General features: G+C 43.8%; 1 protein-coding gene across 2 annotated transcripts; it reads left to right on the top strand.

Moving 5' to 3' along the window:
- On the top strand, window positions 1-23956 carry TTLL9 (tubulin tyrosine ligase like 9). Of its 2 annotated transcripts, XM_032766278.1 has the most exons (14): window positions 1-74; window positions 450-496; window positions 2589-2681; window positions 3691-3802; window positions 4679-4864; window positions 16433-16501; window positions 17307-17397; window positions 18034-18074; window positions 18167-18254; window positions 19740-19798; window positions 20671-20867; window positions 22266-22379; window positions 22717-22841; window positions 23419-23956. In XM_032766278.1, the coding sequence occupies exons 1-14, from the start codon at window positions 60-62 to the stop codon at window positions 23487-23489; spliced, it is 1308 nt and encodes a 435-aa protein (XP_032622169.1). In that variant the 5' UTR covers window positions 1-59; the 3' UTR covers window positions 23490-23956. The 2 variants fall into 2 exon arrangements, with proteins under 2 accessions (XP_032622169.1, XP_074928260.1); XM_075072159.1 differs by having other exon boundaries at window positions 22717-23956.
- Window positions 23957-25113: the final 1157 nt, after the last annotated feature.

The following is a 25113-nucleotide window of genomic DNA, read 5'->3' as shown; positions in this document are numbered from 1 at the left end:
ACGAGACGCGCAAGATGGCGGCGGCTCTGGGGTGACCCCAGCCGCGGGGTGGCGGAGCCATGGCGAAGAATAAGGTGAGGGCCGGGGGGCCCCGCTCCCCCTCCCCTCGGGGTCCCGCGGCCGGAGCGGCCCGGGGCCCCGCCCCCCCTTCCCCTCGGGGTCCCGCGGCCGGAGCAGTGGGTGATTTTGCAGTGATCAGTGTTAGCGGGCTGTTGGTATTTAAATGCTAACAGGGGGCTTGAAAACAGGCCCTGCTCCAAAAAATGGGGTCAGGTTCAGCCCTGATTGGCAAGTGCTGTATCTGCCAGCATCCTAGTGAAAACTAAAGATACTGGTGAAATTGCCCAGGACAAAGCACCCTCCAATGAGCTGTCCACAACTTATCCTGCACCTGCCTTATTCTCCCCCATTTCGTTGTTAGAATTTATTTTTTACTTGTCTTGTTGCAGAATGCAGGCCATAAAGGGTCCTATGGCTACCACAAGCTGAAAGAAAGGTGAGTGATTCTTTTTCTGAAGGGTAGATTGAATTAGGTACTTGCATGTGGACATGAAGAGGGTAGGTATGTACGGCGTGTTACTTCACGTTTGTTTCTCTTGAGGAGAACTGGTCAGTGGCCTTTGTGCAATCACTGTTCCCACCATAACTATTCAGGTAAACAGGGTTTTGCCTGCCTTTGATGGTCATGCTTCTTTTCAAATAGGAATTGATATTGTCACTTCGGTCCTAGATCCTTGGGCTTATATATTCCTTACTAATATATCTTTGTGGTCATGATTTGAGTTGGCTGGAAAAATTCTGATGAAACAATTTTGTCAGAATTTAAATATTCTGGGGAGTCAGTGCAATTTTGACAAAGTTCCTCTGGCAACCAGACAGGTCTTAAAATGTTTCCGTCAGAAACTTGCCTGGTTTTTTTTGCCAGCTTGCCTGCCCAGCTCCTTGGCAGGCTGCTGGAGATGATAGGTTTTCAGAGTCTATGGCTCTGGGGTAGCCTTCTAGGAGGATTATCTCTGAGTCTAGGACTTCAGGGCTCCAGGGTCTGCAGTTCCAAGCAGACTGCCCCAGAGCCAGGACTCCAGAATTTCAAAATTTGGGGGTTTTGTTCCAAATGGGGATGAAACTAAATTTAAAAATCCCCCTGAAATGAGAGATGTTTCTCTGCCCAGAACTAATCATGATCTTGCATCATCCCAAAGAATCCCAAATGTAATAAACTGATGTTCAGACTCTGTGTAGGGAATCATTTCATGCACCACTAAAATGCAGCAACATCTGGGGTGAAGTACAGCAAATAGTTAACAGTGCTTGGTAACAATGCATAACAATTTAGTACAAGAAATAGACAGTATCAGTAGAATCAGCAGGGGGAATTCTAGACAGGCAAAATAATTACTTGAGATGGAACTTTACCAGGAGACTGAGGTTAACCCAAACAGTTTAATGATGTTTTTCATGACCACAGGTGGTCAGTACCTTGTTTTTATATCTTATCTGAAAAATAGTACCTCCAGCACCATAGCACTCCATAACACAATTAGGGGCATTGATTATTTACAGACTTAGAGGAAAGAGTCAGTAGGACCATTCCTTGCAGCACACAGGTGTTCCTTGGCAGCTCACATCCAGCAGCGCATGCACTGACCAACCTTTTACTTAATCTGCAGGGTTGGATGGGATCATAATACAAGGTGGTATGGCTGACATGTAATTTTATCTAATATACAGACTATCTTGTTAATTAGAGGAGCAGTTCTCAACCAGGGGTCTGCGGCCTCCTGGGGGTCCATGAGTCATCTCAGGGGGTCCCCAAGCCCTGGCAGACAGAAGTTCCCAGCCCCAGCGCCCTATGGGGATAAAGCCGGGAGCCCCAAGTCCTGGAGCCCCATGGGGATAAAGCCCAAAGTCCTCCCTTTCCACTCCGGAGGGTAAAGCTGGGAACCCCGCAGGGCAGAAGCCCTGAGTCCCCCAGCCCCATAGGGCTAAAGCCCAGCATCCCATGGGGCAGCAGCCCTGAGCCCCCCACCTTCTCCCTTCCCTCCTCCCGACCACCGTCATCCCAGTAGCTGAAGCCCCAAGCCCTGCCCAGAGTCTGCTGGGCCCTGGAAATTTTATAGCATGTTGGGGGAGCCTCAGAAAGAAAAAGGTTGCGAACCCCTGGATTAGAGGATAACTAGAAAGTCTGAACTATCAGAGTAAAAAGGAGAGTGAGATACTCTGCATTTCAGGAGATTACACTATATTACATTTACTGGTTAAGGCGTACATGGGTTGTCTCAACATAGTTCATTTTAAAATTTATTTTCTTTATAGGCTTCTCTATGATGCTCATCACTATAGTATATAAACACCTTGTCTATATTAATGAATGTATCTTCACAACACTTCTGTGAGATAGGGAAGTATTATCATCATTATTGTACAGATGGGTAGTCTGAGGCACAAGAGACTAAGTGAGTTTCCTAAAGTTATACAAGGAGCCTGTGGCAGAACAAGGCACAGAATCCAGATCTGCATTTGTGGCAGGCTTGCTCTTGGATTTCACAGAGTGTATGGTGTCTTTTTTTTTTTTTCTTCCCCCCCCACAGAGAACCAAGAGCTTGCATCCGATTCAAATGTGCGCTCACAAACACCATCTTAGATATCCTGCGTCGGAGACCAGGATGGGTTGAAGTAAAAGAGTAAGCTCCAGATTCTTTCCCTTTGCAACTGGTTAGCCTTCCCTATTCTATTGTCATATTCAACTGTGTCGCCACTAGAATTTTCAGCCATGTTTGCAAATGTGTCTCTAACGTAACTTCTTGTCAGTTCATACTGAAGTTTGTTGTATTGCTGCTGTGGACCAGGTCATATCAGTTCAGCATCCTTTCAACAAAGTGTGGTCAACCCTTTTTAGAATGAAGGCTTGTTGACTGGCTTGTTGAAGCTGAGTGACACTGTCCACATCAGCAGAACAATTGATCTCAATTCTGCTTCAATGAGGGAAGAAGCAGCTGTGTTTGACCACTATAATTAAATGTGGCTGAAAATTAGTGTGCTGACCCAGTCTCTTTCTTCAGCCAGTCTCTCTCGTTCCTGCTCCAGTTCAGTATTGGGGTCATTTATCCTGTCTCTAGCTTTTTTTTCTTTCCCTGATTTGTTGTGTTCAGAAGACTAGGAACTGCTGACTATAGTTTTCCAGTTTTAGTTCTGTTGCTGTTGATCTGTCATCCCTTAAATAGGATATTATAAATACAATTAAATAATGTCCTACTGACTCAGGGGGAAGACAGCCGCACATTGAATTTGAGGGGACTGACTTCAGTGGAGTTGCCTGGTTGTAGATGACTCCATTCTAAGTCCTGCTTCTGCTTTTCTAACTAATTGGATGATTTCAGTTGAACTCCTGGTAGTCAAGAATCAGTATAACTGTTTTGTTTATACCTAATACATTGGTATATTCAGACCAAAACAGGCTTAGTTGTAATTGGAACCATTAAAATTCAGAGCCTAAACTTTTAAAGAACAAAATAAACAAAAAAAATGGATTAATCATGTGTACCAAGACTTTTTATTAGCCTGTAAAAACTACAAGGAGAGAAGGAAGCAGTAGTGGTGATGACAGCTGGTCGCTGTCAAGAAGGGTGGGTGTGGTGATGACCTAGAACTTAGTGCTTGCCTTACCTGCTGTCTCTCTGCCTCTTTCTATAGGGAGGGTGAGTGGGATTTTTACTGGTGTGATATCAGCTGGCTTCGGGAGAATTTTGACCATACCTACATGGATGAACACGTTCGCATATGCCACTTCCGGAACCATTATGAGGTAAGAAACCACTGTGAGTGAAACATATGCGTCAGGATGGTTTGGGAAAATAGTTTTGGGGAAATAGTCAGTAAACTTCCATGTAAAAAGCTTGTTGATGGAAAATACCTTGTAATATTCCCTGCCGTGAAACCTAATCCCCTCCTGACTGCTGTGCTAACCCCTCCTCAGAAATTATCAATCTCCTTCACTCCAGGAAACAGAAGAGTGGCTTTGCCCAGGGACATGACACTAGATTTATTGTATTCCACATGTGATAAATCTCATGAACGCTGAGCTGGACTGTCACAGGAATCCAGGATCAACTGTACACTACAAGGACAACTGTGTTGTAGCACAGTTCTTCCTTGGGACAGTTCTAGCATAGTTCCAGAATGTATCATGTTCAAGGCTTTAGCAGAAGCAGAAAGCATGTAAAGTCCCATGTGCACTACAAAATGGAACTGTTTTAAATATATCTGAGGACAATTGCATTGCAGCCAGGTCATCTGAGATGGTTGTATTTTCAGTATAGACAGGCCCTAAAAATTGGTGTTTGCTTTGGAAATCAGCATAGCAGCTACACCTAAAGGCTTCAGACCAGAAATAATGCACTGTGGATTGCTACAGATTCCCCTTGCTCCTCCTGAGAGCTAAAAAAACAAAAACCCACGCACACACCAACCATGTAGACTCCTCCACAAAGAAGGAAAGAATCCCTAACTTTACCCATTGTTTTTCTCAGTTAGTTAACTTCCTGTGGCATCACTGCTGAGATCTATTACCAAATATTGCCAGAAACATCTCATCTCCTGGGCAATTCAAGTGAAAGAAGAGTGATGATTAATTTGTGTTAACGTTTGCAGAGTCTGCTTTTGTATTTCTCTTTCCACTCAGCTGACTCGTAAGAATTACATAGTGAAGAACCTGAAGAGGTTTCGGAAGCAGATAGAGAGAGAGGCAGGAAAGCTGGAGGCAACAAAATGTGACTTTTTCCCCAAGACCTTTGAGATGCCATCAGAGTACCACTTGTTTGTGGAAGAATTTCGCAAGAATCCTGGCATCACCTGGATTATGAAACCAGTAAGTATGGTCCTGTCCAAGGGGACGATTCAGAGGAGACATTGCTCACTTAGGTGTTCTGTGGGAAGAGAAGGGAATGCATTCAAATCCATAGCAGGCATTGCTCTTGGCCAGGTGGTCTCATAGACTCAAGGTCAGAAGGGACCATTATGGTCATCTAGTCTGACCTCCTGCACAATGCAGGCCACAGAATCTCACCCACCCACTCTTGTAACAAACCCCTAACCTATGTCTGAGTTATTGAAGTCTTCAAATTGTGGTTTAAAGACCTCAAGGTGCAGAGAATCCTCCAGCAAGTGACCTGTGCCCCACGCTACAGAGGAAGGCGAAAAACCTCCAGGGCCTCTGCCAGTCTTCCCTGGTCATAGGCGTAGGTGCTGACTTTTATTTTTCCTGGTGGGTGTTCCACCCCGAATCTTCCCCCAGGCCCCGTCCCACTCCACCCCCTCCCTTGAAGCCCTACCCTCACTCCGCCTCTTCCTGTCCCTGCTCCGCCCTCTTCCCCAGGCCCCATGCCAGCTGTAGAACAGCTGAAGAGCTGTGGCTGGTGGGGGTTGACCACCCCACCTATTTTTTTCCATGGGTGCTTGAGCCCTGGAGCACCCTTGGAGTCTGTGCCTATGCCTGATTCTCTGCTCACTTGTACAGTGTAAATCAGGAGCAATCCCAGTGAAATTAGTGGAATTACACTGGTATAAAATTAATGAGCTACAGGTGGTTCACCAGCCCAGGAAGTAGTCTAATGAGTGATGCTGTGATTCACCAGCAGATATAAACTCAATCTGACAAGCCAGAAAAGGCACGTCAGACTGGCAGTGCCAGCAGGAATCTGAAACACACTTCTTGAATTGAAGAGGGTACTAAGCAGGGGTAAGTCTAGCTGGCAAAGGCGCTGTAGTGTAAACCAGACCTACATTAACCATGTTTTGGGGCAGTTAATTTCCCTTGTTTCTTGAGGAAGAGGTGTTAGTGAAGAGGTATGATTGGAAGACACCTGTGGGAGGGGAATGATCTACCACTTTAGTTCCCAGCTCTGCCCTCCTCCTGGCCCCACCGTGCCCCTGGTAGGGCTGGAAGGGCCATGGGACAGAAAGGAGGATGGTAACTGATGGGCTGTGAGGAGCACATCCACCAGCTGGAGACAGCAAGAGGAATAGCAGGAAGCCCCAGATTTTGTGTCTACTTCAGGGAGCTAGTGCAAAGGAAGGGGCTCTGCTCAGCCCTCTGCAGTACAGGAATCCTGCTGATATGTGGAATGACTCATTCATCTCAGTAGGGTGTGCTCAGATGAATTAGGATGCTCCAAAGAGATGAATAATCTGACACAATAACAACAAGGAGTCCGGTGGCACCTTAAAAGACTAACAAATTTATTTGGGCATAAACATTTGTGGGTAAAAAACCCACTTCTTCAGATGCATGGAGTGAAAATTACAGATGCAGGCATATTATACTGACACCTGAAGAGAAGGGAGTTACCTTATAAGTGGAAAAGCAGTGTTGACAGGGCCAATTCAGTTAGGTTGGATGTGGTCCAATCCCAATAACTGACGAGGAGGTGTCAATACCAAGAGAGGGAAAGTTGCTTTTTTAGTGAGCCAGCCAATGCCAGTCCCTATTCAAGCCCAAATTAATGGTGTTAAATTTGCAAATGAATTTTAGCCCCACAAAGTCAGCAGCTACCCTGATTTGGGGAAATTAGGAATGTAAAGGATAATTTCATTTTTAAAGGTGATCTGTAAAGGGGCAACAACTGAGACTGTGCCTTTGTTTGATTTTCTTCTGATGTGTAAAAAAGGCATGAAGATTTGGGGGCTCAAGTGTTGTTTGTTTGTACATGCATCCAACGAAGTGGGTATTTGCCCACGAAAGCTCATGCTCCAAAACTTCTGTTAGTCTATAAGGTGCCACAGGACTCTTTGCTGCTTTTACAGATCCAAACTAACACGGCTACCCCTCTGACGTTTGTTTGTTTGTTTGTTTGTTTGTTTGTTTGTTTTGGCAAGGGAAGATGCATTTATGTTGCCTCTTTTTATATTAAAAATCCAAGTCCTGTCTCATGCTTTGGCTTTGTCTAGGCTAGAGTTGGTGGTCCAGTTATAATTCAGTATCATTGATTGTAAATGCTAATTGTGTTGATAACTGAGTCTCCCCACAAATGTTTGTTCTGGGGCAAAAATGTTGTGATTTGCCAGAGGTTGAGCCACCATGTCCTGATACTTTGCAAATGGTTGCATCTGGATTAGCATTTACAGCCACTTATCAAGCAATTGGCAAACAATTATAACGGGTGGACAAATGCTAGTCCAAAGCCTAGAAAGCTGTGTCTACACTGCCACTTTCAGCGCTAACTTTAGTTGTTTGGGGGTGTGAAAAAACACACACACACACCCCGGAGCGACAAAACTTTTAGTGCTGAAAAGCGCCAGTATAGACAGCGCTTTATTGACAGGAGCCATGCTCCCAACGATAAGGCTACCACCCCTCATCTGGGTTGGTTATTTTTTATCGCTGGGAGAGCTCTCCTCCAGTGATAAAGCATGACTCCGCTGCCCACATCACAGCATGGCTGCGGCCACGCTGTAACGTGGGCAGTGTAGACATACCCACAGATAACAGGAGAACTAGTGAAATGATAACATCACAAGAGCCAAGAGACAGAAAACTGACCAATGAAGAGGAGAAGGGATTTAAATCACACTTTGGAAAACTCTGTTTTGTCTGATTTTGCTAACACCTATTTAACATCTGTGCCAAATAAGTATTTTAGATAAAGGATGCATGGGTGCAAAAGAGGGATGAGAGAGACAAATTTGCCCCCATATTTTTACTATACAGGGGGGCCAGGACAGTCCCCATCCTTCCTCCCCTAAATGGCACCCCTGAGGACAGACACTTTCGCACCTAGGCAGAGAGAGAAGAGTGGCACTTGCAGAAATGGGGGAAGGCAGTGGCAGTGACTCTGTATGCCCCCGCACCCCCAAACTGCACCAATGGTGGACTCCCCTCCCCCTCTCCTGACAGTGCAGCAGGCCCTCCAACGCTCCCTTTGCCTGAAATATGACTCACTTAGTGCGGCCTGCAGTTGGAGCCTGCTGGGAGCTGGAGCCTGCCCAGGAGATCTAGGTAGGGGACAGGGCCACCCGATCCAGGTGAGCAAGGTCACATTGCTACTGATCAGGCTGTGCTCCCCCTCGCCTGCCCCTAACTCTGGCTGGAGCAGTGGAGCAGCTTCCTGAGGCTGTTGGAGGACGGGCCCCACGCCAAGGGCTGAAGCAGGGTTGGGTCAGCCTCTGTTTTAGCAAGCCCAGGGGCTACAAAAGCTGAACAGATCATAAGCGATTATCACAGCCATCTACCAGCTGATCAGTGGGGACGGGGCTGCAAAGGAACTACTGATCCCTGGCTGGGGCTGCAGCTGTATTGCCGGTGGGTGCTAAGCACCTGTTAATTTTTTCCATGGGTGCTTCCTGGAGCACCCCCAGAATCCCCACCTATGGTCAGTGGTCAAAAGTGCTGTTTGTCCAATCTCTTGGTTGATGTTTCTTCACTTGTAATAACTTATTTCAAAAATGGAAAAATAACCCCATTTATTTGCAGAGCCAAAGCAACCTAACTGTGAAAACATTATGTGTGGATATTGGTGGGGAGAGCCTGTGAATATAAGAAGTTGCTATGTTGAGATACAGATTGTGCTGATTTGCTGAAGCAACAGGGAACTCCCCAGGGGCTCTTGCTGTATGGCCCAATTCACCCCTAGCAGAACTCCTCTGAAGTCAGTCAGTTAAACCCCATGTGTGCACAGATGTGAGTGTCCACAAAATATAACTCTGTTTAACTGGACCTTTGTGTTAACAAAGTCTTTTGTGACCCCTGAAGTAATACGGGAGAAGAAAGCCAGTATCTTTAAAGGAGACACACTGTATCTAATAAAAAGAACAGGAGTAGTTGTGGCACCTTAGAGACTAACATTTATTTGAGCATAAGCTAATATAACCCTTTTAAATCCAGCCAGTTTAGAAAGCTGATTGGCATTCTCTTCACTGCATTCTGGGATGAGGGACCCAGAGAGAAGGCTGTTCACCCCTTGAGTGTAACATCAGCAAGGCCAGCTAGTCTGTAACTGGCTGGCATTGCTTCCTCATTGTGCTTTAGGGTTGAGGAGCAAGAGCCTTTTTTGAATCCAGTGGCTGGTTCCTCCTGTCTTCTGAAACCCCATTTCTCCCCTGAGACCCGGAGATAAATGGAGTTGTGCTGTATGAAGTAAATTCCACTTGGATGCATATCCTTGGGACCAAGAAAAAATGTGCTTCCTTTAGAAATTACAAATATAGCGAATAGAGCCTAGAAATGCCATCCTGCTGCCAGATGATTCAAAATGTTTTACATCATGAATATTGTACCATAGTGCGTAATTAAATGTACACCCATCTGTGAGACTCAGAACGTGGGTATTGATATAATAGGCATCACAGAAACTTGGTGGAACAATGATAATCAATGGGACATGGTAATACCAGGGTGCAAAATATATAGGAATGACAAAATAGATCATGCTGGTGGGGGAGTGGCATTATATGGAAAATAAAGCATAAAGGCAAATATAGTAAAAATCTTAATGAATGAAGCAGTATAATAGAATCTCTACAGTAGAAATTCCATGCTTGACTAGTAAGAGCATAGGAGAAGAATATACTACTGACCACCTAACTCGATGACGACAGTGACTGTAACATGCTCAGGGAGAACAGAGAGGCTACAAAAATAGAAAACCCAATAATAATGGGAGATTTCAACTATCCCCATGTTGACTGGGAACATGTCACCTCAGGATGGGATGCAAAAATAAAATTGCTTGACATCATTAATGACTGCTGCTTGAACCAGCTAGTCTTGGAACCCACAAGGGGAGAGACAATTCTTGATTTAGAACTAATTGGTGCACAGGATCTAGTCTTAAGAGGTGCATATGGCCAAATTGCTTGGTAATAGCAACCATAATGTAATTAAATATAACATTTGTAGGGAGGAAAATACCAAAGAAACCTACCACAGTAGCATATAACTTAAAAAAGGGGAACTACACACAAACGAGGAGGCTAGTTAAACGGAAATTAAATGGAACAGTCACAAGAGTGAAGTGCCTGCAAGTTGCATGGAAACTTTTTAATGACATCATAATAGAGGCTCAAACTACATGTGTACCCCCAAATAAAAAAAAAAACACTAAAAGGGCCAAAAATGCCACTGGAGCTAAACAACAGTAAAAGAGGTGGTTAGAGACAAAAAGACACCTTTTAAAACCGGAAGTCAAATCCTACTGTGGAAAATAAAGGAACATACACTTGGGCAAGTCAGGTATAAAAGTATAATTAGCCAGTCCAAAAAAGAATTTGAAGAACAACTAGCAAAAGACACGCAAACTAACAGCAAAATGTTGTTTAAGTACCTCAAAAGCAGGAAGCCTGCCAAAATATCAGTGGGGCCACTGGACAATCGAGGTGCTAAAGAAGCACTCAAGGAAGCCAAGGCCTTTGCAGAGAAGCTAAATGAATCCTTTGCATTGGTCTTCACTGCAGCAGATGTGAGGGAGATTCCCACACCCAAGTCATTCTTTTTAGGTGACAAATCTGAGGAATCTGACAAATCTAGGGGGAGGTGTCAATAGAGGAGGTTTTGGAACAAACTGATGAATTAAACAGTAATAAGTCACCAGGACCAGATGGTGTTCACCCAAAATTTCTAAAGGAACTACTAATTGTGCTACTTAAACTATTGCTTAAATCATCCTCTATACCAGATGACTGGTGGACAGGTAATGTAACGCCAATTTTTAAAATAGGCTCCAAGGTAACAAGCTTATGAATAGCAGGAAAGAAGTAGATGTGATATATTTTGACTTTAGTAAGGCTTTTGATACTATCTCATATGAGCAGCAGAGAGTCCTGTGGCACCAAATAGACTAAGAGACGTATTGGAGCATGAGCTTTCGTGGGTGAATACCCACTTCGTCGGATGGATGCATCCGACATGCATCCAACAAAGTGGGTATTCATCCACAAAAGCTCATGCTCCGATATGTCTGTTAATCTATAAAATGCCACAGAACTCTTAGTCTGGATCTGCAAAAGCAGCAAACACAGCTACCCCTCTGATACTTGTTTCATATGATTGTCTCATAAACAAACTAGAGAAATGTAGCCTAGGTGAACCTAAAGGTGGGTGCACAACTGGTTGGAAAACCATACTCAGAGAATAGTTATCAATAGTTCTTAGTCAAGCTTGAAGGGCATGTCACGTGGGATCCTGCAGGGATCTGTTCTGAGTCTGGTTCTATTCAGTGTCTTCATAAATATTTGGATAATGGCATAGAGCAGTGGTTCTCAAACTTTTGTACTGGTGACCCCTTTCACATAGCGAGCCTCTGACTGTGACCTCCCTTATAAATTAAAAACACATTTTTATATATTTAACACCATTATAAATGCTGGAGGCAAAGCAGGGTTTGGGGTGGAGCCTGACAGCTTGCAACCCCCTCCCCCATGTAATAAACTTGTTGACCCCCTGTTTGAGAACCCCTGGCATAGAGAGTACACTTATTAAGTTTGCATATGATACCAAGCTGGGAGGGGTTGCAAGGCTTTGGAGGATAGGATTAGAATTCAAAATGATCTTGACAAACTGGAGAAATTATCTGAATTAAATAGGATGAAATTCAATAAGGACAAATAAAGTACTACATTTAGGAAGGAATAATCAGTTGCACAAATTCAAACTGGGAAATGACTGCCTAGAAAGGAGTACTGCAGAAAAGAATGCACTAGTTAGAGTGGATGACAAACTAAATGAGTCAACAATGTCATACTGTTGCCAAAAAAAGTGAACTCATTCTGGGATATATTAGCATAGGGGCGAGCAAACTTTTTTTGGCCTGAGGGCCACATCGGGTTTCAGAAATTGTATGGAGGGTCGGTTAGGAGAGGCTGTACCTCCCCAAACAGCCAGGCGTGGCCCGGCCCCTGCCCCCTATCTGACCCCCCCCCCTTCTTTGGCCCCCTGATGGCCACCCTGGGATCTCATGTCCATTCCCAACCCCCCACCCCATTTCTGTCCCCTAATGGCCCCCGGACCACTGTTCCATCCACCTTCCCTGCCCCTGGACCCCCCCCACTGCCTATACAACTGTTTGATGTTATAATTCTTGACATCTGATTTGTGTCCATTTATTCTTTTCGTAGAGAACGTCGCCGTTTGGCCAGTGTACATGGCAGAGGGGCATTGCTGGCACATGATGGCAGATATACATGGTAAGATTGCAGTAAACAAGCCCCTATAGGGCTGAGTGATAGGTCCATGAAGGCCCCTAATAATCAGTGACGGAGCTGGCAACCGGCTTTGTTGCAAGGATAGGTTCTTGGGTTAGTGTTTTTGTTGTGTGGTTGCTGGTGAGTATTTGCTTCAGGTTGGGGGGCTGTCTGTAAGTGAGGACTGGCCTGTCTCCCAGGATCTGTGAGAGTGAGGGATCGTCCTTCAGGATAGGTTGTAGATCCTTGATGATGTGCTGGAGAGGTTTTAGTTGGGGGAAGGTGATGGCTAGTGGCGTTCTATTACTTTCTTTGTTGGGCCTGTCCTGTAGTAGGAGACTTCTAGGTACTCCCACCTTAACTGATTACTTTCGTTATAGTTAGTATGGCAACACCCATTTTTTCATGGCCTCTGTGTATATATATATCTTCCTACTGTATTTTCCACTGCATGCATCCGATGAAGTGGATTTTAGCCCACAAAAGCTTATGCTCAAATAAATTTGTAAGTCTCTAAGGCACCACAACTACTCCTCGTTCTTTTTGCAAGACATAAGTAGTAATTCTTCCTCTCTGCTCAGCACAGGTAAGGCCTCAACTGGAGTATTTTGTCCAGTTCTGGGCATCACACTTTGGGAAAGATGTGGAAAAACTGGAGAAAGTCCAGAGGAGAGCAACAAAAATGGTTAACGGTGTAGAAAACATGACCGATGAGGAAAGGTTGAAAAAATTGGCTTTATTTAGTCTGGAGAGAAAAGACTGAGGGAGCACATGATGACAGCTTTCAAGTACATAAAAGGTTGTTACAAGGAGGAGGGTGAGAAATTGTTCTCCTTAACCACTGAGGACAGGAAAAGAAATAATGGGTTTGAATTACAGCAAGAGAGATTTAGGTTAGCATTAGACGTTAGGAAAAACCTCCTAACTGTAAGGATAGTTAAGCACTGGAACAAATGACCTAGGGAGGCTGTGGAATCTCCATCACTGGAGCTTTAAGAGCAGGTTGGACAAACACCTGTTAGGGATGGTCTAGATAATACTTAGTCCTGCCTCAGTGCAGAGGACGGAAGCAGATGACCTATCAAGGTCCCTTCCAATCCTACATTTCTGATTGAGCAACAAAATGGCAGATGAAATTCAATGTTGATAAATGAAAAGTACTGCACATTGGAAAACATAATCCCAACTATACATACAGAATGATGGCATCTGAATTAGCTGTTATCACTCAAGAAAGAGACCTTGGAGTCATTGTGGATAGTTCTCTGAAAACATCTGCTCAATGTGCAATGGCCATCAAAAGAGCTAATAGAATGTTAGGAACCATTAGGAAAGGGATAGATAAGAAGACAGAAAATGTCATAATGCCACAATATACATCTATGGTACACCTATGCCTTGAATACTGCATGCAGATCTGGTCACCCCATCCCAAAAAAGGAAATTGGAGAACATACTGAGAAGGACAACAAAAAATATTAGGGGTATGGAACAGAAATTAAAAAGACTGGGACTGGTCAGCTTAGAAAAGAGACAGATAAGGGAGGATATGATCGAGGTCTATAAAATTATGAATGATGTGAAGAGAGTGGATAAGGAAGTGTTAGTTACCCCTTCACATTACACAAGAACCACAGGTCACCCAGTGAAATTAATGGGCAGCAGGTTTAAAACAAACATAAAGCAGGATGTCTTCACATAACACAGTCAACCTGTGCAACTTGTTGCCAGGGGACGTTGTGAAGACCAAAAGAATAACTGGGTTAAAAAGAATTGGGTACATTCATGGAGGATAAGGAAGCTGAGACTGGATGACAAGGGATGGGGGTCACTCGATAAATTGCCTTGTTCTGATCATTCTCTGAAGCATCTGGCACTGGCCACTGTTGGAAGACAGGATACTGGGCTAGTCTGATGCAGAATGGCCAGTCTTAGGTTCTTAACAGGACAGTCACTTTGCACTGCAGGTCTGGTAGGAGGGGACAAGACAGTTTGTCTCATTCTGCAGATCAGCCTATCAATAAGAGTGGGTTTATGAGTAGTGAATGGGAGGCAATTATGCAAACTAACAATTTAATTACAGCCATGAGGATAACAGCTAGTGATTATCCAAGTCTACAAATGTTAATTTGGGTTAATCAGCAACAAGAAACCTTATATTAAGTTTATATTTTGTGCCCACAACCTCAATTATCATTGGAAATAACCTGAATACAATAAATTAGAATATATTTAAAGATTGTGGCCACAAAAAATATACCAACAACTGGAATGAAGTAGTTTGTGGCTGACCTCAAAACTCAAAAGTAAAAATAAACTTTGTGTTATTCCTCATATCACTCTGTGCTCTTGAAATGACCTAGATCTTGCAGTCTCAGATAGCCCCTGTGTGTGTTGCAGTTATGTGGGGGGTGGGAGTGCATAATTCTGATCCAAGGGTTGAGCTCTTGTGGGGCTGGTGATAGAACTCTCTTAGTGGGTGGTCCATCAGAGCCACTTCTGGCTGCTTTTAATGTGCAATGCAAACTTGTGATCTTCAAGCTCATTGTACATTCCTGCTGCTTGTTGTAGCTTGTTTGCCTCTCTCATGATGGACTGTTGCTGTATCTCCTTTTCATTAAATGCTACTGTGATACACCCAGAATCCAAATATAGCTTAAATCAAAAACATGTGTTGTGTTACTGTATTTCTGCAATCATGTGATTAACTTCTTTTATTTGGTCCCATGGGACAGCCTCACCTGCATTCTGCCCACTAAGCCATCTCCCCTTAGACAACGTCTAACATCTGAGCTACTTTCAGAGAGCCACCATCGAAAGAAAAGAGGGGGAAAAGCCTCTGCCACTTTACTTTTTTTCCCCACAAACGTGCAGCAGGGAAAATGGAAACTTAAACTTAGAGAGATGATATATTGTCTTGGCTCAGTGGCAGTTTGAAGCTAGAAACACTTGTTTTATCACACTGGAGAACTGGGATTCCAGGATTTCCAGTGTGTAAAGCAGCTTGTTTCTATCCTTGGCCTATCTTCCTAAGGTCATGAAGGATTGGATCTTAAAATCATGTCACCCTGGATTCACAGAAAATAGCTTCATTTTTAGAGGTTTTTAAAATGTAACTTTACTGTCACTCCATGGCCTGTAGCTAGTAACTAAGGCAATCTGGCTTTACACGCAGACAGATGTGAAAAATAGTCCCAATAAAAATGTATTAAACTACTTACAAAATCTAAGGTAACTGTTGTCTAAAATGTGGAACAACAAAACCCATGATGGCATGTGGTGATGTAAAGGTTTTATTGCCTCTCCTTTGGAATGACTGTAAAACTCATGGCATTCCCACTGATGAATACTGTCACCATCCCATTAAAACCCTTATATCACCACACACCATCAAGTATTTGCTTTTTATAGCTTTACATAAAATAGCATCTTCTGACTTTTTAAGCACACTATGGAAAAGCACTGACTTATTCATCTGAACTGGAATTGTGTGGGGTTTTGGCTGACTTTTTATATTATTAATGTTATAGCTCCTTTCATCCAAGGAGCTCAAAGTGCTTTACAAAACAATGTCTCCCAATATGCCTGCATAAATATAAGGACCAGTTCACGCACCACTCAAACAGCAGCATTTAAGGTCCTGATTCTGAGATCCTTGACCTCTCAGGATTAGGTCCAAGCAGCACAACACAACAGTTCAGGACAGGAAGTGAAATAGGATACAACTACCTATGTGAAACTGCAGGGAGAAGTTCATTACCTGAGTAGGAATTTGTCCAAGAATGGGGTTGACACTCTTATTCTTACAGAAGTTAAATGATGTTAAGGGGCCAGAAGCCTGGTTTTGTCTTTTACTCAGAAGACAGCCCTTCAAATAGATCCATGGCTAGGGCTCCCAGGTGTTAAGGTAACACAGATTAATAACAATAAATGACCAATGCCTTCTGTTGAGTCTCCTGTTTTTAACTTTGTACAGCACCCAGAATGCCAACTGGGTGCTTAATAAATAACGGATGAATTGGTGCGCAACAGATGCTTCCGTAATCACCTTCTAGAGAACAACATCTGTTCCTGGAGGGAATGCTAACTGCTGGTGTGAGAGTTGCCAACAACTGTAAAAGGGGGCAGCAACGTGGATCTTCTGTTAGCTACCATGGTGCTAAGAAATAAGATTTCTTTCAGTAACCATTTGTTCCCAGCTGGAGGCGAGTGAGAAAACTTAAGAACAAAGCGACTAACACTTCCCTTCTCCTTTATGCTGCAGGTTGCCAGGTCACAAGGGAGAGGGATTTTTCTGTTCCGAAAACTCAAGGATGTCATTGACTGGAGGAAGGTGAAACATGTACTTTCTCTTCTCACACCACCAAATTTTTTTTTTTTTTTTTGGGAAGGTCCACCTAGAGCAGGGGTCACCAAAGTGTGGGGCATGTCCCCCAATGGGAAGGTGGAGGACCATCCAGGGGAGCATGGCAGGGCCTGGACTAGTTCCTCCGGGGGCGGGGATGGAGTGCAACCATTCCCTCCCTGCCCCCAGCTCTGCTTCAGTCTGGTTGCCAGCAGCATCCCTGGTTTCCGGCCCCACGTGCCCATTCCCTCAGTCCCAGCCTTGGCTGGCGGCTGTTCCTGGCCCAGGGCCAAGGCCGGGAGCAGAGCACCTGGCTGTGGCCTCAGCTGCTGGCCCCCACTGCAGCCTGTTTGTGGCTCCACTCCTGCTCCCAACCCACCCCAGCTGCAGCCTCAGCCTCGGTCCCTTTCCCCCTGTCCGTGTCCCCCACCCATGGTCCCGCTTCTGGCCCCGGCTCAGAAGGACACACACAAGGGGGGGGTGTGCAACCCTCAAAAGTTTAGGGACCGCTGAGGGAGAGCTTTGGTCTTCCAACTGTAATTTTATCTGTGTACCTTTACTAGTCACTTACTGTCCCCATCTACAGCTTTCACATGTAACACTTATCACCATCCACCATTATTACAACAGATTTTCTCACTGTCCAACAAACAAAAGGTGGGATGTTTTGTCATTGATCTGAAATCTAAAACTGGGATGGATTGACTGGAGAATCCTGTGAGTGCTTGTGATTTGATTTTTCTCCTCATTCAGTCTTGTCCACGGAGAAGAAATAACTTGTTTTATTTTGCAGGATGGGGTCCGTACAGATGATCAGAAAGATGAAACTCAAGTAGAGAATTATGTAGCTCAGTGCTATATTGAAAACCCATATTTAATAGGCGGTAAGATGCTTGTTTCAGTCTGTATCTGCCTGACATGTGGAGAGAGACACTCCACCTACGATGTTCCTGTCACATAGGGAGGGAGATCCCCAGATCACCTGTCTGATGAAGGTTAAGACTTTATATGGTCAGTTCTTGCCTGAAATTAGCTATTTCTGGATTTCAGTGTGAATTGTAGAATGCTGCACGTAGTCAGTGCTGCTGGTGTGGTAGTCTAGAAAGATTTTGAGAATACAGAGGTGATCCAATGAACAAAAATTAGACTTAATTCAAGTCACACACATTAAAGATAAGTCCAGCCCCACTGTCATATGGTAGCAGGTTCCTCTCTAAAAGCTTGTCTTCATACAACCAGGCACCAAAAGGTTTTAGCGTAAACGTTTTGGTGCAAGTCTGTATGTGGCCACTTATTTTGGATCAAGAGCATCCTACTGATTTAAATTGTCTTAATCTGAAATTCATGTCCACACACAGACTTGTACCAAAACAACAAAAGGTGTGACTTAAGACCCATCTAGTTATTTTGGTGCATGGCTGTGTGTAGATAAGTTCTAATTTGGGTTTTTGTAACACTAGGTATGACTTAGCAATATAACATAGTGAAATTTATGCTACATATTTCTCTTTGATTCACAGGTCGAAAGTTTGACTTGAGAGTTTATGTTTTAGTGATGTCTGTAAGTGCAGAAGTACATTATATTTTTATTACTGTGACTGGGTTGGATTTTCTTGCTATTCACCCTCAGTTTCTCTCTCCCCTTTCTCTCAGTACATCCCGCTGAAGGCCTGGTTATACCGGGACGGCTTTGCTCGCTTTTCCAACACACGCTTCACTCTAAGTAGCATAGATGATCATTGTATCCTGACCTCTGCTTTTGTGTTACAGGGCAGTTACTAAGGAATGGAATCTACCATTTTAGTATTTTGGGAGGTTGGGCGTGAAGAAGGGATCCAGAAGAAGAAGTACCCTTATCTCTAAGCTCCTGACTTCTGGAGACTTACAGAATTCTCACCCTCTGCTTTTGTTTCTCACTGGCTGTTCTGCTGTCATCTTGTTTCACTCTCACCTTCTGTCACTGGAATACTGGTGTCAGTGGATCTCCAGAAACGTCAGTCAGCTAGGGCCAAACGTAAGAGATCAGTCCCACTTTCGTAGTACAGGTGCACTTATTGCAGCCTGCTTTTTCCATGGATTCATGGAGTTTAAGGCCAGAAGGGTCATCTAGTCTGGCCTCCTGTTTATCACAGCTAGGGCTTCGTGTCTGTCATGGAGGTCACGGGAAGTCATGGATTCTGTGACTTTCCGCAACCTCTGTGACATCTGCGGTGGCCAGTGTGGCTCCAGGAACCCCCAAGGGAAAGCCACACCGGCTGCTGCTGGAGTGGCTCTGAAGCCAGCCATTCGGGCAGCCACGCATCCAGCCACACCAGCTGCTGCTGTAGTGACCAAGGGGTCAGCCACGCCAGCTACTGCTCGGGCAGCCCCAGGCAGCTGGCCCTGGGAACTGCCTGAGCAGCAGTCCCAGGGGCAGCCAGAACAGCCACTGCTCAGAGACCCCTGCTGCTGGTGCTGCTGCCCCCTCCAGTAGTGGCTCCCCAGGCACCTGCCACCAGTAGTGACCCCCACCCCCAAGGTTTAGTCAGGGGTAGTTATAATGTAAGTCATGGACAGGTCACGGGTCGTGAATTTTTGTTTACTGCCCACGACCTGTCCATGACTTTTATTAAAAATACTCGTGACTAAATCGTAGCCTTAATCACAGCCCATTACATTTCACCTAGTTACCGCAGTATTAAGCCCAATAACTTGTGTTTAACTACAGCGTAATATGTATTTGTCTAAAATTAAGCGTATTCTTCCACAAAGGCATCCAGTCTTGACTTGAAGACATCAAGAGAGAGAATCCACCACTTTCCTTAGTAAAATATTTAGTAACTTGCTCATTCTTGCTCAGTGTGATCAAAAGGTGGGTTGCTTTAATGAGGCAATCCAGAGTGGGTCTCCAAGATTCTTGGGCACCGGTGCTCTGCACGGAGGTTAGGTTGCATTCCCAGGAGAAGAGCTTCCCTGTAAGTCCATCACAAGAACCAGTGGAGGCTAAAACTTGCTCTGACTTTGTTACTAGTTGTTCCAGATTTCCATTTTTATCCATATTTATTTTCTCTTAATTTTCACCAAGATGTCTCCCTGCAGTGGTGGGTATAAGCTCCACAATTAGGGAAGGGAGGAGAGATTCATTGGCATAAGGAGCACAGGAGACTGGTTTAGGACCCAAATTCAATTTCTAATTATTTAGGTGTCATTTTCTGTCTCCATGATCCTTATCTCCTCCTCATGCCAGATGTGCATCTCACCAATGTAGCAGTGCAGAAGACTGCACCTGACTATGATCCAGAGAAGGTGAGTAAAAACTTACTGGCTATTTCAGTTGACCCAGCCTGTGTCCAAGCGCACACACTATGCTGCATAGTTCAGGGAATGCAAGCAAGTAGCTGTTCTGGCCTTGTTGTTCCAGCTACTGTGCAGTGTGTATGGCAGGTTGGTAGTCCCTGTATGGACGCTCTGCCTTGGCTGTCCTCTGATACCCGATGGATGTTTCAGGAGATCCAGTGAGTGAGAGCTGTGCTCTAACTGTTCCATTACAACTGTGCACTGCTTTGTGGTGTTGAGCATTTTGACCCCACAAGTAATTAATTTTTGGGTAATGCTTGTCAGAGACCCGGACTTGTAGTGCTTAGCATTCACTGCTATTACCACAGCTATAAGATGAGCTTAGCATCTTCAGAGGTCATCTGTGATTGCTACCCCTTTTTCTGAGGGACCTGCAGTTGGAACAAAGAAAAAATCTTAAACAAATGAGATCGGCTTTAAATATTCTTTGAATCTGAGATACTTACAAGTTCATAGAAACAAAGGCTTGCATTGAACTTTCCATTTTATATGCTTCTCCTCTAAATCTCTAGCCTAATATTTCTTGGTCCTTTGGAAAGGAAAGTCCTAGATGTATGTCTTGTGAAAGAGAAGTAGGATACCACTCCTAGTCTTGAGATTAAATATTCGTTCAAGCAGAGACTGCAGTTTCTCTCTAGAGTAAGGTTAAATTATTCCTTTCCGAGATGCACTGAGAGGAGTAACATCTGATTCTGGGTGTTTGGCTTCTTATCCAGAATTGTCCTTTGTAGAGAATATTGAGTGATTATTTCAGGTAGTCAAGGAAATGCATGGTCACATATGTAGACACAGCTTGTTACAGTTGTCTTTGCATGTGTTAGGGCTGCAAGTGGATGATTCAGCGGTTCCGACAGTACCTGACTGCCAAGCATGGGGCAGAAGCGGTGGAGACTCTTTTTGCAGAAATGGACAACATTTTCATCAAGAGCCTACAGAGTGTTCAGAAAGTGATCATCAGTGACAAACACTGTTTTGAACTGTATGGATACGACATCCTGATAGACCAGGATCTCAAGCCGTAAGGATGTTAGTGAGCATACAGGTGGCATACAGTGAATGGAAGGCTGCCTAAACAGCTTAGCAATGGCCAGTGAAGGGAGACTCACTGGAAACCCACTGCTACTAACTCCTCCAGTAACTATGTATTACAGCAGCACGCCCATGAACACTGAGATTCAGCCAAGCACAAGTATTAGACTGATAGGACAAGATATTAAGTACACTTGCCATAACCTCAAAAGTAATTACATGAAGTGTTGGCTACGAGGCAGCCTTCATTACAGAGTTTTAGACTGTGGTGGGGTACTTCTCCTGTTGAAGACTTTGGGGAACAGACTTCCCAGGAATCTGAGAGATTGTACCAAGAAATCATACATTCAAAGTTGGTTCAACTTCAATTTTTATAAAAAGAAATATTCTCACAATGTGACTGCTAGAAACAATTCAATTGTTTTTTAAATATACATCAATTAAAATGTGCTTTTAAACATACAGACCTCCTTCTGCAGTGTTTGCAACCAAAATATTGCAACACTGGGAACCTGAAAGTAGTACAGGCTTTCATTGCAGAAGTAAGCAAAGAGCAGCAAAAGCAACAAGATTTTCAGTTTTAATGACATAAAGAGCTATTAGTAACATTGATAGGGAAATTTGTATAACGTATGATTTAAGTTGAAAGTGCCACTTTAAGCGTCCTCTTGTTTCTTCCTCTTCCTCCCTCTAACAATATGTGGTAGCCGCGTTCCAGTTACAACCCTCAATGGCTTGTTAGCATCAGTCTGATGTCTCTGTAGTGCCGCTAGGGACAGCTTTATTTAAAGGGAGCTAATAAACACTGCTCCACTGTGGTCTTGGGTAACAACCCAAATTTGTACAAGCTAGTCTGCTGTAGTCGTAGCTTCAAACCAAACTACTGCTTCTGCAGTGACAATCTGCACAGAATGAGCTTGTGTAACTTCCACTGATTAAGAAACAAATCAAGTTGAGGTGAACTGGACTGGATCACTGCGATGTAACTATAAATATTACAGTTTGCCACTTCCAGATCCACGTAGCCATATTGCGCAGTTTGTTAGGAAACTACTTCCAAAATACATTCACATCCCTGCACCGAGGAAAGGGCTCAAACTGACCCTGTGATTTAATGGGACGAGGGGGCGGTTGTTCCATCTAGCCTTTAGTTTTACTTGTATACTTTTTAGGGTGCTGGAGGGGCTCTCTCTTTATTACAGTTGAGCTCAGAATGTTCTTTGACTGTGTATAGGAATGCCAATTGGAGATAGATTTCCTATCACTTCACTCCCTCCTTCCTGCTCTCCAGCAGTGCCATGAGGTTTCCATAGATGGGCATTTCTGTTAGGTGGACAGATTGCTTAGCTGTCTGCTTCCCTCTAATTCACTGCTGTTCTCTTTACAGCTGGCTTCTTGAGGTTAATGCTTCTCCCTCCCTCACTGCCAGTAGTCAGGAGGACTATGAGCTCAAGTGTCGCCTTCTCAAGGACACTTTGCATATTGTGGACATGGAGGGCAGGTGAGTGGGGAAAAACAAGTTTACTGCTCTCCATGAGTCTTACCAAAGTGTGTAAAATGTATCTGAGCTAGTCCCCTGGCTTCTGTAGGCAAACTATCCTACTCAAGGCTACAGGTTTGTCATGCTGTCCCAGGAAGCTTGCCTTGCATCATTTTATGATGGACTGTGCAATTGTGCTAATCCAAGGTATTCATAGTAAATAGCTGCCCATTGCAGCTCTCAGCTGTCTGCTTTTCTCCCTGATCTGCACAGGTTTCTAGCCAACACGCAGACAGTGAATCAGATAGCTACACAGCCATGACCCATGTACTTTAATACCTTGTATTTGTTATTGCAGGCTGACAGGGAAGGAGAAGCGTATTGGGGGCTTTGACCTGATGTGGAGTGATGGTCCGGTCAGTAGAGCAGAAGGGAATGTGGATACACCAGTAAATGGAAGCTTCATGGCAAACACACATTTAGGTACTTCACTCATACGCAGGTGGCAGGGCATCCCACTCAAGGTCTTTAACTGTTTAAGACATCATCAAAAGTGCAAAACATACTTTTCCCTCAAAAGTAAAAGGACCAGGTGTGAATTATTACATAGTGCTAGCGGAGTGTAGTACTCATGTGAGGGTGTGAATATTTTCCAATTGTGGAGTGTTAAAAGCTGATGTGTAGGCAGGAGTTAGATTTCTGGAACTCCTTACCACATGAGCCAGCACAGGTATTCTTCATCTGCCAGTTCCTTTTAAAAACTATTCCCAAAGGTCTCTAATACAATTGTTACAACTGTTTATTGTGCACATTTCTAATATTGGTTGCATGTTCTTGTTTAATAGCCCATAGTCATGCCCAGTTCAATCAGGCAGAAAGCACCTACTACAGGTTTTCACATAGCACTAAGTAGTTAAATATGCCTTCAGTACTTTCTCTGGCTGTAGCTTCATGCTAACTGATTGGAGCACAGCTTTGTCTGAAAGCAGGCAATTATCTCTACTCTTCACCCTTTCAGGGGACTAAGTCATATGTCACTTTGTTAATGCTTTCATTTCAGGCTACAACAATGACAGGAAAAAACAGCTGAAGCAGCTCTTCAGACCTCTTCATACCCAGCAGAAAGTTTAATGCAGATCCAGAGCATGAGGCAAGAGAAGTCACTGAGGATTGAGCTCTTTCACTCCCTCTTCCTCATATTGTACAGCTGCCATTCTCATTTGTCTCTGGACAGTTTTGCTGCCTCAGCATATGAGTGCTGGCCATTTCTTGGTTCCTTAGGATTTTCCCTGCATGGGAATATTAGTTAACAAATGAATCCCGTTCATAAGCCAGAGCAACAATAGAAGTGGGTTGGCTTTTAACTTGGACATGATGCAATCAGGTATTTTGGTTATGTTCTGTTGTGGTTGACCAGTTCTTCAGTAAACAATCAATCTGTTTTGTTCCACAGCGCAGGCTGTACCAAGGCTGTCAACTGGCTACTACATATGACTATAGATCAGTTGTACACGCCACATTGCAGACAAAAAGCACTCCTATCCATCACTAACTCTGTATATGTTGCAATGGATATGAATAAAATATTTAATGCTTCAGTGCTGTTAGGAATCCAGAAGAAGTGCTGCTTCACTGGTCCTCAATTTGAGGTTATTGACATGAGTAGTTTTCCTTTAAAGTGTAAGCTATAAAAGGGGCTATACAGACTCTGCTCAGTAAATTGGAAGCTTTTAAGAAAGGTGGGCATTTGAGCCTCCTGCTGCTACTACTATAGAAACATGTCAGATCGTAAGACCTGTTGCCATGATACAGTAACAATAACCTTACCATTGTATTTTATGAAGGCACTGAGAGTGGCTCCACTATGCTGGTTACATTAAGAGGACTGTTATAATGAAGGGATTTAGTACCTTTGAGATAGGAAAAGTAATGTTACCACCCTCTTACAGAAGAGATGTAATTTTCTGGAAAGCTACAAGTGATGCTAATTCACTAATGGGAATCATTTTTAACTTCTAAATCTGTAAGTTAAACTGAACAGGGCAGTGAATACTGGTGTGTTTGTGCCTGTCTAGCTGGCTGGGAAACTGTCTGAGGAGCCAACCATTACAATTGTTCTGTTTAAAGTCTAAACACCGGGTGCTCAAAGCTGTTCACCCAATCCAGCAGGAGGCTGAGTGCTAGACAAAGATGTAGGGTCAGCTACAGTTCTCTGTGCTGAGCGTACAAAATCTGCCAAAACAGATGCAGTTGTTTCACTGGCTTGCCAGCTATGCCTACTCCCCAGCCCTCAACTTTAAACCAGTGTTTTAAACTAAAATTCCCCACCCAAAACCATTTTCACTAATTTAGGGCACACTTTTAAGCAATGCAAACACTAAAAATGAAGAATGAATGAAAGAAAGTGATTCTGGTAGGCCCCAAACTCCCTTTGCTGTATTTAGAGGAAATCAAGTTACAACCTTATCTCTGACTTTTTCAGAATTAAATAGCAATAAGAAGAGAACACACCTACCACTGTCTGCAGTATTGAAGCGATGAAATATGAAGGAGAGCTGCTCATGGTGGAATCACCTTAATTCTTTTCCTTTAATTTTTGCATTAACTGAAAAGTTGTGTGTTTTTGTAGAAGATATTAATATATGATTAATATTTACTAAACTAAACTTTACCTGAGCTAGTGTGGGGAAGAAAACCTTCATTTCTAGAGAGAGGACAGCAGGCTTTTCTTGTCACTGTATGTTCCTCTTCCCCA

Source organism: Chelonoidis abingdonii, chromosome 14 (genome assembly GCF_003597395.2).
Source record: "Chelonoidis abingdonii isolate Lonesome George chromosome 14, CheloAbing_2.0, whole genome shotgun sequence".
In the NCBI taxonomy this organism is placed as follows: Eukaryota; Metazoa; Chordata; order Testudines; family Testudinidae; genus Chelonoidis; species Chelonoidis abingdonii.
The sequence above is the reverse complement of the archived record's forward strand: the minus strand, read 5'-3'. Positions and strand labels throughout refer to the sequence as shown.